The sequence below is a fragment of the Rhinoderma darwinii genome, chromosome 3 (genome assembly GCF_050947455.1).
Source record: "Rhinoderma darwinii isolate aRhiDar2 chromosome 3, aRhiDar2.hap1, whole genome shotgun sequence".
Lineage (NCBI taxonomy): Eukaryota > Metazoa > Chordata > Amphibia > Anura > Rhinodermatidae > Rhinoderma > Rhinoderma darwinii.
Window position 1 is genome coordinate 93,005,403 of NC_134689.1, and position 13,626 is coordinate 93,019,028.

Consider the following 13,626-nt stretch of genomic DNA (forward strand, 5'->3'; position numbering starts at 1 on the left):
GTTAAGCGATCGGCAGTAACTGTTTCTGCACCCGGGACAGTGACTACCGATCTCAATATACATGTATCTGTAAAAAAATATATAAGTTCATACTTACCGAGAACTCCCTGCGTCTGTCTCCAGTCCGGCCTCCCAGGATGACGTTTCAGTGTAAGTGACGGCTGCAGCCAATCACAGGCCAAGCACAGGCTGCAGCGGTCACATGGACTGGCGCGTCATCCAGGGAGGTCGGGCTGGATGCCGAAAGAGGGACGCGTCACCAAGACAACGGCCGGTAAGTATGAAAGTCGTTTACTTTTACTAGGGAAAGTGCTGTCCCTTCTCTCTATCCTGCACTGATAGGGAGAAGGGAAGCACTTTTCCCGCAGTCCGCAGCAGCTAGTCCGCATCAATGTACTGCACATTTTGTGCAGATCCGCAGCAGAATCTGCAACGCAGATTCTGTGCGGCATGGATGCGGACAGTTGCGGAGGAATTCCGCCATGTGTGGTCATGCCCTAATTCAGCTTCCTGAAACAATATTTGAAAATGGGTATGCTAAACCAAAAACATCTTTGAAGAGTGAACCCACAAAATAATTTATTCTGTTGGTCCCAATGTAAACCAGCCTGACGTTGCTTATTTTTATCTGTATTATTAGCTTGTTTCACTGCTACTGCTGTTTCATTCATTGTGACAACAGCCATCTCTCTCTCTCTCTTCCTCTCTCTCTCTCTCTGTCTCTCTCTCTTTCTCTCTATATATATATATATATATATATATATATATATATATATATATATATATATATACTGTATATACAGACTGATCAGCCATGACATTAAAAACACCTGCCTAATATTGTGCAGCTTCCCCTTGTGCCACCAAAACAGCTCTGACCAGTTGAGGCATGGACTTCACAAGACTTCTGAAGGTGTTCCGTGGTATATTACACCAAGACGTTAGCAGCAGATCCAGGGGCGCAACTAGGAAAGACTGGGCCCCATTTCAAACTTTTGACTGGGCCCGCCTCCCTCGTAACCCACACGCCCCCACCCCAAATCACCTGCCCTCCCGACAATTAACATTTATCAATTCTGTATGTAATGTAAAAATAAAGCTAGGACACCAAGTGTACTCTTATTAACCTTTAGTTACAGGGTTATGAAAATTGTAACAGTTAAGCACTGATAATATACCATTTATCACTTAATTATGTTATTTCATAGTCATAATAGTTATTTTTAAAAAAACTGACCAGAAGCACTGGGAAACACCCATGTAGGTAGTCTCACATACCCCCTTGTAAATAGTGGCACATACCCCCCCCCCTTGTAGATAGTGCCACATACCCCCTTGTAGATAGTGCTACATACCCCCCCTTGTAGATAGTTCCACGTACACCCCTTGTAGATAGTGCCACATACCACCTCTTGCAGATAGTGCCACACAGCCCCCCTTGTAGGTAGTGCCACACTCAACCCCCCTTGTAGATAGTGCCACACACACCCCCCCTTGTAGATAGTGTCACGCACAATCCCCTTGTAGATAGTGCCACACCCAACTCCCCTTGTAGATAGTGCTACATACCTCCCCCTTGTAGATAGTGCCACAGACAACCCCCTTGTAGATAGTGCCACACAAAATCTTCTTGTAGATAGTGCCACACACAACCCCCTTGTACATAGTGCCACATACACCCCCATTGTACATAGTGCCACATACCCCCCTTGTAGATAGTATGACATAGCCCCCACTTGTAGATATTGCCACATAGCCCCCATTGTAGATAGTGCCACATAGCCCCCCCTTGTAGATAGTGCTACATAACCCCTTTATAAATAGTGCCACATACCCCCCATGTAGATAGTCCCACACATAAACCCTCTTTGTACAGTGCCACACAGCCCCGGGAGCCCCCCTTGTAGATAGTGATCCTCAAACAAATAAAAAAATCTTATAATCACCTCGCCCGTTCCCGCGATGAACAGAGCTGCTCCACAGTCGCCTCAGCAGCCTGAGAGAGAACCCCCTTACATAGGCAGGTGTGATCCACTGACGTCATTGCACCGGCCTGTGCAGGGATCCTGTCCTTATGTGGCTTGTAGCCTAGTAAACGGTAGAGCATAGGTCTAGCACCCTGCTCTGCAATAGTGTTCAATTGTATCTCCGTCCTAAGGATGCAGATACAATTAAATGTGGCAGTCACCACCGGGAATGAGGAGGCTATCATCCCTCTCCCTACTGCGGAATGGGATTTCTAATGTGCCGCCGTGCTTTCTCTTAAAGTGCAGCTTTTACACTGCAGCCAGAACCCCTGCAACCTGGTACATTAGATGCTTTACAATGTACAAATGGGCTTAATTAAAAATGTAACCACCTCAAAGTAATGGTAACCAGCCCTTTCTGATGTTTCATCATTCTGTGTAAACCTCTTACTTTCAGATGTATTATACTTGAAATTAGGACAAGTGTCTTACTGCCAGAGCTATTTCAATCCTAGAGTAGAGTAATGTAAAGTACTTTGGGAAAATAACTTGCAACATTTAAATTTGGAGAATGGAATATGCTGCAATATCTTTCCAAACATAAGAGTGACATACAACATTTTGTTAAAGGAACACTCCGGGCAATACTTGAGGGGGCGGTGCATGACACAAGAATTCTACGTTTGGTCTTTGATTCCCTATTTCATGTTCCACTCCCTTAGGTTCTCCTCTAGGAATAACATGGAGTATAAATTTTGCCTAGAGTGTTTCTTCAACTAAATAAACAACCACTGATAACAGCCGAGCATTTTAGAAAAGTGACTTAAAAATTCACTTGAATAGGGATAAGCTACAATACCAGACACAGCCAATGGACAAAAGGGTTGCTGCTTCTGGCAGAGTTCTCTAAAACTATACAGTAATATAACATTTGGTTAAGCTTAGTTGTAATTATATGTTTGTATAAAGTGGCTCAAATGTACTACTGTTTTATATGATATACATACAAGTTTCTCAAGTACTTCCAGAAATTAGCAGGCGTGCTGCTATAAGGGGAATCACAGAGGAAGAACCAGTAGAACATGGTGCAGAGGGTTTGGGAGAGAAAATAAGGTAATAGAGGTGTTTTTAACCATACTTACTTTTTCTATGGCTAAGAACAGTTTTTCTTTTTCTTTTTTTGTCTTTTTTTAAGCTTTGTCCAGGATTGAATGGCAGTTTGTGTACTGGAAAGGTTTTCCGGGATTAATCCGGTTAGGGCCTAATCAGATGAGCGCTGTTCATGTCCGTGTGCTGTCCGAGCGTAGAATGGTCAGCGCACTGACTGAACACTCTGTACAAGGTAAAGTCAATGGGCCAATTCACATGTCTGATGGTGCAGAAAGATTTGCAGCATGCAGTATTTCGGTCTGATTTCCACAATAGACTTGCCCATTCAAGTCAACAGGTCAGTGGAAAAAGATAGACAGCACACACATGCCATCCGAGTGCAGTTGTTTTTCACTGATTAGTTGCTAGCAAATGTTGAAAAGAAAGCGGAAAGTGCTGCCAGAGCAGCATTAGTTTTTTATGACATAGGTTATGAAACTGTTGACAACTGATGCCATTCGGACTAACATTCCCTAATGGCTACTACTTGATTATTGAGTTTTATTATCAATGTGGTATTTTATGTGGGACAATGACTGGTCATGTTCACATTAATTGCCTTATACCTGTTTCTAACTATGTTAACATATTATTTTAAAACCAATCAATATCTTTATTGTAAAAGAAAAAAAAAACTGACAAACTAAACACACTCTGACACAATACTGATTGAACCCTGATGTAAAATTGTCAGTTCCCTGATGAAACACAGACAAGTTTTACAACTGACATCTAAACATGGCTTAATTTTGGAAAGCCTGACAATTTCTGGTTCATTTACATGACGCCACCCATAAACCTCCTACCGTAGGGATCCAACTGAAATAAAGACAAAAGCTGCGTGACTTGAATAAAATGGCCACAGCAGCATCTTTATTATTAACAAAATAAAAAACACAGTATATGCATAACAAAATCACAAGTAAGAAAAGGGTCGTTGAAGTCTCTGTCAAATTAAACTTAGCAATTTCAGCACCTTCTCTCGACCCTCAGCCGCATTTCGCCGATTCAAGGGCCCTCCCACTGAATGTTGCCCTAATTATCATCCCGCTGAGACCTTCGCCCAGCGGGAACAAGCTCGAAGTCTTTCACCATATAAAACTACCACCTCGGGAACGCCCCATACTTGCGATGGGTCGCCAATTTTTCCCAAACTGTACCTCCTTCAAAGACCCCATTCCTGCCAGCTGCTATTACAGATCAACCTGCACAAAAAGAAAGAAAATTAAAAAATGACAAAGCTTGGCGAAAACAAAAAAGGAGGCCGATGGGTGGGACCTGCTCCACTGCTGGATACTGCCTGCCTTACTTCTCCCTGCCTATATGTATTCCCCCATGGACCCAGCCTATCCACCAAAAAGGTTAGTGGACACCCCTTTTCCTTCCTATAACCCCTCCCCTTGAACTCCTCCACTCTAGCAACTAGCCCGCTATTAACACTACAAATCTTTAACCTTTACCTAGCCTACCCAGGGCCAGAGCATCCTTCCCAAGTCCTGGGTCCCTACCCTAAGCTTTGTCGCGGTCCAGAACTATGCTTCGTTCACATGTGTGCTAAGTTTATCCGTTCTTCAGTTCTAGAGCCATTGCATCACGGATACTAACAGCGCCCGATGGAAACCCATTGACTTTAATAGGGTCTGTCGTTTTACCAGAAGAAATAGAACATTTTTCACCAGAACTACGATGGAGACCCCTAACAGAGCCTCCTAAGCAGATGTGAACAAAACCTAGTCTCATTCCTGGGTTTATCCAGTTAGATTGGTGCTGTGAAGGCTGAAAGTGCTTGGAAGAATATGATTACCTTCTGAGAGGGGAACTCTTCATGTAGTTTAATAAGTTGGTGAGCCATTATAAAAAGGATGTTGTCCCCTGGAACCTTGCATATAGTTTAAGTAATATTCAAAGATACGGTAAGACTTTGATGTCATTCAGTTTATGATTCACATAGTACGGGGCTTCTTAGACTTCTACTGGGGCCTCATCAGCTAGAACCAGTTCATGCCTGGGCTCACCACCCTTGGTCAAAGTCTATGCCAAATGTAAAATTATTACTTTATTTACCTTTCATTTGTCTCCTGAACCCTGTATAACATTATAATAAACACAAAACGAGTCAATTATATTGCAAAACCAGATATTGGTGCAACTTGAGAAAGTTCTGTGCAGCTTATAATCACCTTTGTCAAGAGGGCCTCCCCTCCTGAGCCTTGCAGACAACTAGGGGGCACCTCACTGGTGATGCTCGCCTCACAATTTGAGAAGCACTGACAAAGTAACATACAGTATAATATTGTATTAATGAAATCAATTAAGATTAAAGGGTTCGGTCTGGTTTAGAAAATGAATTTTTGACATACATTAGCATCATGTAGCTCAGAATCTTAGCGTTCAAATAATAGCTGGTGCAATATCTAAGGCGCAGCACTTGTTTAAATTCGGGGAGCAGTATGAAAAGTTTTACTTTCTGGTTTTGTGTATCTGTAAGGGAAGGTTGGAAAGGAGGAAGCTGCAAATGACGGCAGGAAGAAAGGTCATAATCTGTTACTATCATCAGAAAATTTTCTTCATGTTATCACCCCTCCAGCCACTCAGAGGACAGGTGCTTTCTAATTGTCACATTTTGGGGGTCTTTTTATTCTTTGTACAGGGGTGAGAAGATGCAAACTTCCCTTTTTTTGTGGTATTCTCCCGTGGAATGGACTGTGGAAGGGGCGGAGTTTGTGCAAATGATCATCAAAACAGACGTTTCTAGTAGGTTTTGTGGGTGGATCAGGGACGGTGTTTACAATTTGGAAGATGAGCAGTTAAACATCTAATCCCCACTTGTGCCTAACCAAAACATTTGTTAACTGTAACTCAAATGTTTACCGCAATTTGGATCGCAGAGATTATTTGTTTCTTCATTTCTGGTGATTTTGTCAAGATGAATTTCTGTAGACATAGATATAAATAGCAAGTATGAAATCGGCACTTTTATATTTAAAAGATGTTTTGCAACTGAAGATCTGCTTGAATAGGACTTTTCGCAACAAACATGATTTTTTTTGTGCATTTCTCACAAAACGTAACGCTTTTAAACAAAATGTCATGATTGTAAAATGCTGGGTGGAATTTTTCCAATGTGCCAAGTGTCTACTTTCAGAAAATATATGGGTATGGGTATGGGGGGTATAATATGATTTTTTTAAAATTTTAGAATTCATTTTTTTTTGCTTGTCAAAAGTGTTAAAAGTGTAATGGCAGCGAAAGAGTTAATATAGGGACTGGTGCACAGATGACTCTAACATGTTCTAAATTACTAAGCAAATACTGAGAACGTAGGGCATGGCTACTAAAAATGATATAATGTTGTGGCATAGTTCTAGGATATGCCATACTATTCTGATCGGTGGGGGTACCTGCAGAGCAGCGCTCCCACTCACACGCTCTGCAGGAAACTTCAATGCAGCCCCATTTAATTGAATGGGGCTGTGTTGTAGTTCACTGCACAGCAGCTAGCAGGCAGCATCTCTGTGCAGGCAAAATCCTTATGTTTGCTTTTACAATCATTCCATATTATATTTCTCTCCACGTATGAGACATTGTATTCTCTTTGCGTTTGAACTCTGTAGAAGATGCCAGCGGGATACAATGGGCATGATACTCGCAATTATAAGTGGCATTTAATAATGAACGGTATTGTAACACCTAGTTAGAGCTTAATTGACAATCAGTCTGCGTTCAGCTTGAAGTGCCAATGTGCTTGACATAAGACTTGCTTAAAGATCAATGTCACTCTTAACCACAGCACAAAATCAAGACACGGCAGCCTTAAAGCATGAGGGCTTATAGGGTCATTCATCAAAGTCTTGTTACCCCATGAGCATATTGAAAAGATGTTATAGGATTTGCAAATATGCTAACAAAACCTTTTGTATATCTTTATTTTACTTACAGCATCTAGATAAGTTTAATATATTGGGGGAGATGTAATATGACTGTGCCAGACTTAAAAAAAATCAATCTGGAATTAGATGCAATAAATGCATTAAGGGGCCCACACCTCCTAAAAAAAACTGTCGCATTTTCTGCTGTCCTTGTCCCACTGAATGAAATCTACACTAGCCAGGAGCTTCTGGCGTAAATTATAGTAAATGTGTCGGTCTGTTTGGTGGCCACGTCCCCTTTCACTAAACCCCGCCTACTTTTATGAAAAGAGGTGAGAGCAAAACAATTTTTTGAAACATTGTTTTTAAGTGTTTTGTAATGAATAGCATTCTGAACACATGGTTTTAATGTATTTAAATTGAAATATGAGTTTAGTAAGCATCAGCATGTAACAAATCAGTTGTGCATCACTGCGGGTATCTCTTTACAGTGATACATAAAAAATAAACATGTATCAGTTCTTCATATTCATTATTTTTACAGTATTATTGCACATATAGGCTTAATGATACTAAGGCTAAGTTCACACTTGCGTTTTATAATCCATTATTCTTTACCGTTTTCAGATTTGCGGATCGTATCAAAATAACGGATGCAAACGGATTACGATCTGTTTGTATCCGTCTTACACTGACAGCAATGATAAAAAATAACCCCCTTGTTAGACATCCGTTTTGTTGAGTGGAGAAAAAAGTCCTCTACTCCGCACTTTTTTTGTCGTCATAAAACCGGATGACTAACATAACGGACGCGATCGGATGCAATTAAAAATCCCATTGATTTCAATGGTTTTTTTACCGGAGTCGTATTTATCTGGTTATACAACGCAATATAGAATATATGCGCTTTCCTGCTGTCAAGAATTTTCCTGGTGCACATCTTAAAAAGTTGTTTAAGTCCTTACCAGTAGAAAAAAAAATGGGTATTTCAACCCCTTTGAATTGGTAGGGCAGAGTAATTTTTAATTAAATAAATTAAACTTGTTAATTAAATGACCACCTTTAAGGTTTTTTCACATAAGCACATCAAATCACGGTAAAAACACATGAAGTTTTCGGATGCACTTTTTGTGTGGTTTTAACCACACAACAACCGCAAAATACCCTTACACTATAAAGTAAAGGCTGAGCTAGCCTCTACAACCTTGTGTTTTTTCTGTCCATTGGGACAAGAACAGATGGTGCTGGTGTACCATTTTAGTGCACTTATTTCATGTTATACTTTTGTTTTATTTATTTAACTTTTATTTCTTTTACGCGCTCCTGCTTGGTGCAGACTTGTGGGGGAGGGGGTTGGCATCTCTGCTGCTTTAACTTTGGTATTATTCGACTGGCTTTCTCCTGTGCTTCTGCTCTCCTTCTCCTTCGTGCAGCTGACATTTAATCACACAACGGGTCCTTTCATGATTCTGGTCTAGAAATGGGTATTTTTAATGAGTAAGTGGGCAGAGTCTATAATTGGGTGCTTTTTGCCTGTATTTAAAGTGCCATTTATTTCCTGCCTACCATCCTGTCTGGTTGTATTGAGAGAATTTGTTGAGATTAATATTGAGCATCTCTTATTTCTTTCTCACGGTGTGTGTGTATATATACATGTTAATGGTCTTACCTTCTTCTCCTTTTTTATATTTTTCCTAAAATTATTGTTTTATTTGAGATGTCCTTTGCGGGTTCCAGCGACAGGGGTTCAGGAGGTAGAAAACTTGCCTCCAAATAAACACTGAATATATCGACCAAATTTTACCACTAACATAAAGCCCAATGTGTCACGAGAAAACAATCTCAGAATCGCTTGGATAGGTTTAAGCTTTACGTAGTTATTACCACAGAAACTGAAATATGTCAGATTTGAAAAATGGGCTCTGAGTCTTAAGGCCAAAACAAGGCTGTGTCCTTAAGGGGTTAAACACAAAGTACAATAGACAAAAGATCAAATAACTTTTAGTTATACAATGATTCAGCTTTATTTACTCAAAAGCAGTTCAAGGTTTCAGGCCAGGTTTACGGTACATACTACAGGAATGGGTGCTACAGTTTCTGGACAGGATTCAGGACTTTGAGACATAGATATGGGCAAGTTATGACATTTACACTTAGGCAACTCCATTTTACCGTGTAATGTTTTGGGATGTTATGTTTTTTATGTACTTTATATACTGAGTAAGACTTCTGAGGCATCAGTGACTGCATCATTACAAAGGATCTTGCAAATGAGGATTATAGCAAAAAGATAATATTATAAAAAAAAATTGGAAAGATTGGTCAATTTTATTTTGTTTTGGTAAAAATGTAATAAAGTAAGTCTGGATATTATGTGCCATACACAAACACCATTTCTATTAATCTGCCACATAGCATCTGTTATAATCCAAGATATGTCAACCGAAATAGCATGCGTGTTAGGAGACTCAGGGAATTGTATCTCAGCCAAATGAGATACCCAAAGCTGCATAAATGAAGGCATTTGGCATTATTACAAACTACCTGATTATTTCTAATAGTGACATTGTGTTCCAGACACACATGATTAAAGAGTTCAATTTCATCGTGAAGAGCTTGAAAATAAGCTAATTACACCATCTCCTTCCCTTTTTTCCATTCTTCAATTGATTCTCTTTCCTCTTCATCAAATAAAGAAGCGCACTGTGATAGTATACAGAATAAACAAAACACATAGATCATTTAAAAAAAAAACTAATTGTATACTCTGTATGCAAAAATTTGTATATCGTATTTATATTCATTAACAGCACCAGAGACAATATAGGCAAATACTTCATTCATACAAATCCTGATACATACTCATTACACTAAGTATATGTAAATTCGAATTTGCCTTCTGACATGGCAGAACCTGTCTGTCACGCTAGAAGTAATCCACATCTGCCGCTTTTACCCTCGTGACTGCTTAAAAAAATATGATTTATTTCTGGAAGCTTCAAAATGTGGTGCATACTACAGGAAAAAAAGGATAGAGCATTCCATGGGATAGTATGTCTATATTAAAGGACTACTGCAAATTGTGTACAATGGAGTTCTGTACGGATGCTGAAGCTGCCAGTTGACAGCGAATCGATTTTACACCAAAAGTTTTGGATTCGTAGAATCCCCCAGGCCTGCCGTGGCTGTATTAGGCATAGCTTAATAGACTGGTTGTCAGTTCTACACTGACAGGTAGTATTGCTTTAATATACTAAGTATACCATTGCATTGTAGAAATCATCAGCCGATAGCATAGGGACCACCCCAAGTGGGACTTAAAAAATTACTAATTATTACGAAGTTTGTTAAAAAAAAAAAAAAGTGGCTTGTAAAAAAAAAAAAACATTAACCGCAATTCTAATTACTAGATTTTAAGGATTAAAACAACCCAAGCAATGCAATAAAAATAAGTAAAAAGTGCAAAGAAAAAACAACATAATTGCTTTTTTGCATCCCTCATCAAAAAAATAAATATATGAAAGGTGATCAATTAGACCCATGTACCCCAAAAGGGCACCAATGAAAATTACATCTCGTCGCGAAAAAAAAACCTCACATGGCGGAAAAACAAAATATTTTATGGCTCTTGGAATGTGGCGATGCAAAAACAAATAATTTTTTATCATGCAAAAGTAAAACATAAAAAAACCTATACATATTTTGTATGTTTTTTTTTTACTCACCCATAGAATGAAGATAATATGTTATTTATTCTGCATGGTCAACGGTGTAAATTACATAGTGCTACTAGATACAATTGTAATTTATATAACAGTAGCTGATATAACATGACAGAAGAATAAGCTTATACATATTTATCAAGATACTTGTTTTTGTATATTGTTTTGTGTATTTTAACCTTTAATTTCTATTCTTTTTTTCAGATTGTTAAAGACTTTCAACAACTATCCTGCTAATTAAGTAATATGCCACAAACTCCAGACTTTTTCAAGTGCATAAGCAAAGTTGTTGCTGCTAGCTATGAATGATCTATTATAGTAAGTGCTCCAGGATGACAATACAAATGGTCAACACTACTGAATATAGAGGAGAAAACAAAAACATACATTTTACTAATTGACTTGAACTTCGAGAAAAACAGAGCAAGGATAAACAGATTTGCAACTGTACATCAATGGAAACAAGCAGCCAAAGAAATCTAGTATCTAGTGGGGTCCAGCAATGCATAGCTGAATATTGCATTGCTGGACCCCCTACACATAATCAGTAATGACTGACTAAGATTCTCTATGAAATTTTATATCACTTCTGTACCACGGAATATAAACCAATATAATCAAAACTACTCTGAGGATCAGCAGATCCAAAGCAATGTGTTCTGTCATGGATGACAACCTTAAAGATTCAGTAGTGACATGCTGGAAGTCAATCCTATATAATGTGCTCATTGGGGTTGTCTTGGTTCTAATTATTATCATTACCATATGTGGCAATGTGGTGGTATGTCTGGCGGTTGGATTTGACCGGCGTCTTCGAAGCATGACAAATTGTTTTATTGTCTCTTTGGCCATCACAGACCTTCTGCTAGGTATTCTGGTGTTACCCTTTTCAGCGTTGAACTTGTTACATGAAGAATGGCCATTTGGATCTGCATTTTGCAATATTTATACAAGCCTGGATGTTATGCTGTGCACAGCTTCTATTCTAAATCTTTTCATGATCAGCTTGGACCGTTACTATGGAGTTACAGCCCCTCTGCGCTACTCCATGCTTGTCACTCCTTGCCGTGTAGCAATAGCTATGGGCGTGATATGGGTGGTATCTCTTATGGTCTCGTTCCTTCCAATCCACCTTGGCTGGAATACAAAAGATAAATCTATCCAAAACCTTAGAGGAGATGGAAATAAAGAATGTAAATTGGAGCTGAACAGGGAATATGTCTTAGTCGATGGCTTACTAACTTTTTATCTTCCTTTGGTCATAATGTGTCTCATGTACTACAAAATCTTCAAGATTGCCAGAGAACAAGCCAAGAGAATAAACCATGCCAATTGCTGCAATGCTGTTAGTCCAACACTACCCACCGTTCGAGAACATAAAGCTACTGTGACTTTGGCAGCTGTGATGGGGGCATTCATCATATGTTGGTTCCCTTATTTTACTGTATTTACTTATGAAGGAGTGAATAACATTGAAGTTGATGAAACAGCCTTCTTGATAGTTCTTTGGTTAGGCTATGCCAACTCTGCTCTCAACCCAATTTTGTATGCTGCTCTGAATAGGGACTTCCGTACGGCCTATCAACGACTCCTCCACTGCAGACGTGTGGGTCCCCTTAGTAATGAAACCCCACTAACCCTCATTCACATACGACGTCCAGGAGAACGAACGCTACAAGATATGCAAAGCATTCATGATGACAAGCCACATAACCTACAAGAAAGTAATGGAAAAGAATGTAGTCCTTTCATCAAAAATGTTACAGAAAGGTAATTTATTCCATTGAAATATTTACTTAAATTGTAATATTAATTTAAAAAAAGTATTTTTGGTTACAATTTTTAAAAAATGGAAAATAATGGTTAACCATCAATCAGATTAATAATGGTTTTTTTTTTCGTTTCACCATTTAAATGGATTTTTAAAAAAATCTGGTTATGAATAATTCAGGCTAAAATAAGGAATGATATACCTTGATGAAATCCTTGTATAGCATATGTTGTCAGCTGTGTTCTAAATTTCCCTTTTGTATATGATAGATAAATAAATGACATACAAAATAACAAAATCCCACTAGTTAAGTACACATTGAAAAGACCCTCATTCCACAGCATTGTTGGTCTATAGTTTAACGTATGTGATCATTACTCTGTGGTTGAAGACATATAACTAAATTTTTATTCTTGTTGAAACAACAGACACCACAACGGAACCCAATGGACCCCATTATAAGACAAAGGGTTCAGTCCGGTGCCGGTGGTATCCGTTGTACGACAGATCTAGCTCTGTGCCCTGGTTCCGCTATAGAAACCATGACACAGATGTGAACAAAGCCTTAGCAATTCATTTTGTTTCTTTGTTGTTATTAAGTCTTCCTCTTAAAAATCCTCTCAAAGCATTTCAGATTCGGTGTGATGAGAAAATAATTGAGGCTGTAAATTCTAGAACATACTGTATATTCTCTTTTCTTTTTTCTTTTTGATATTTTTGACAAGTAAAAAATAAATAAGGTTTCTGGACTACAGTTAGTCTTATCTTCTTATCTGCTCACATGGTACAGCTTTGCACTCTGGTATCAGAATAATCAAATGCCTTAAGATCTAAGCCTGAAAATACTTTTAACCTTCCTGCTTCCTCACCACTGTGAACTCCAAAGATTCGTCTTAAACCTATCAACATTTCAATATATTTTTTTCTGTAGCGTTACCACTAAAGTAACTGGGTCTTTGATATATTCTGTCACTGAAAAAAAAGACCTTTGCAAAATATGGATAGTTTAATACATTTAGGGTCATATTACATAAAAATTATTAATGGTATATAAATGCTATAGTATGAAATATCAAAGCTATTTCAAATTTAATGCTAATTTCTCGTAAAGGGGTTTTCCCCATGAGAGACAATTATTACATATCCAC

The 13,626-nt window shown here is 38.6% G+C and overlaps 1 protein-coding gene across 2 annotated transcripts in view; it reads left to right on the forward strand.

Moving 5' to 3' along the window:
* HRH2 (histamine receptor H2) overlaps positions 1–13,626 on the forward strand; it is a 102,126-nt gene that overhangs the window by 22,652 nt on the left and 65,848 nt on the right. For both annotated transcript variants that reach the window (XR_012882688.1, XM_075860007.1), the window contains exon 2: positions 10,912–12,477. Coding sequence is in view for 1 of the 2 variants with exons in the window: in XM_075860007.1 (XP_075716122.1) it covers positions 11,360–12,477 (1,118 nt within the window). In the remaining variant the exon portion in view is untranslated. The remainder of the gene's footprint in view (positions 1–10,911; positions 12,478–13,626) is intronic.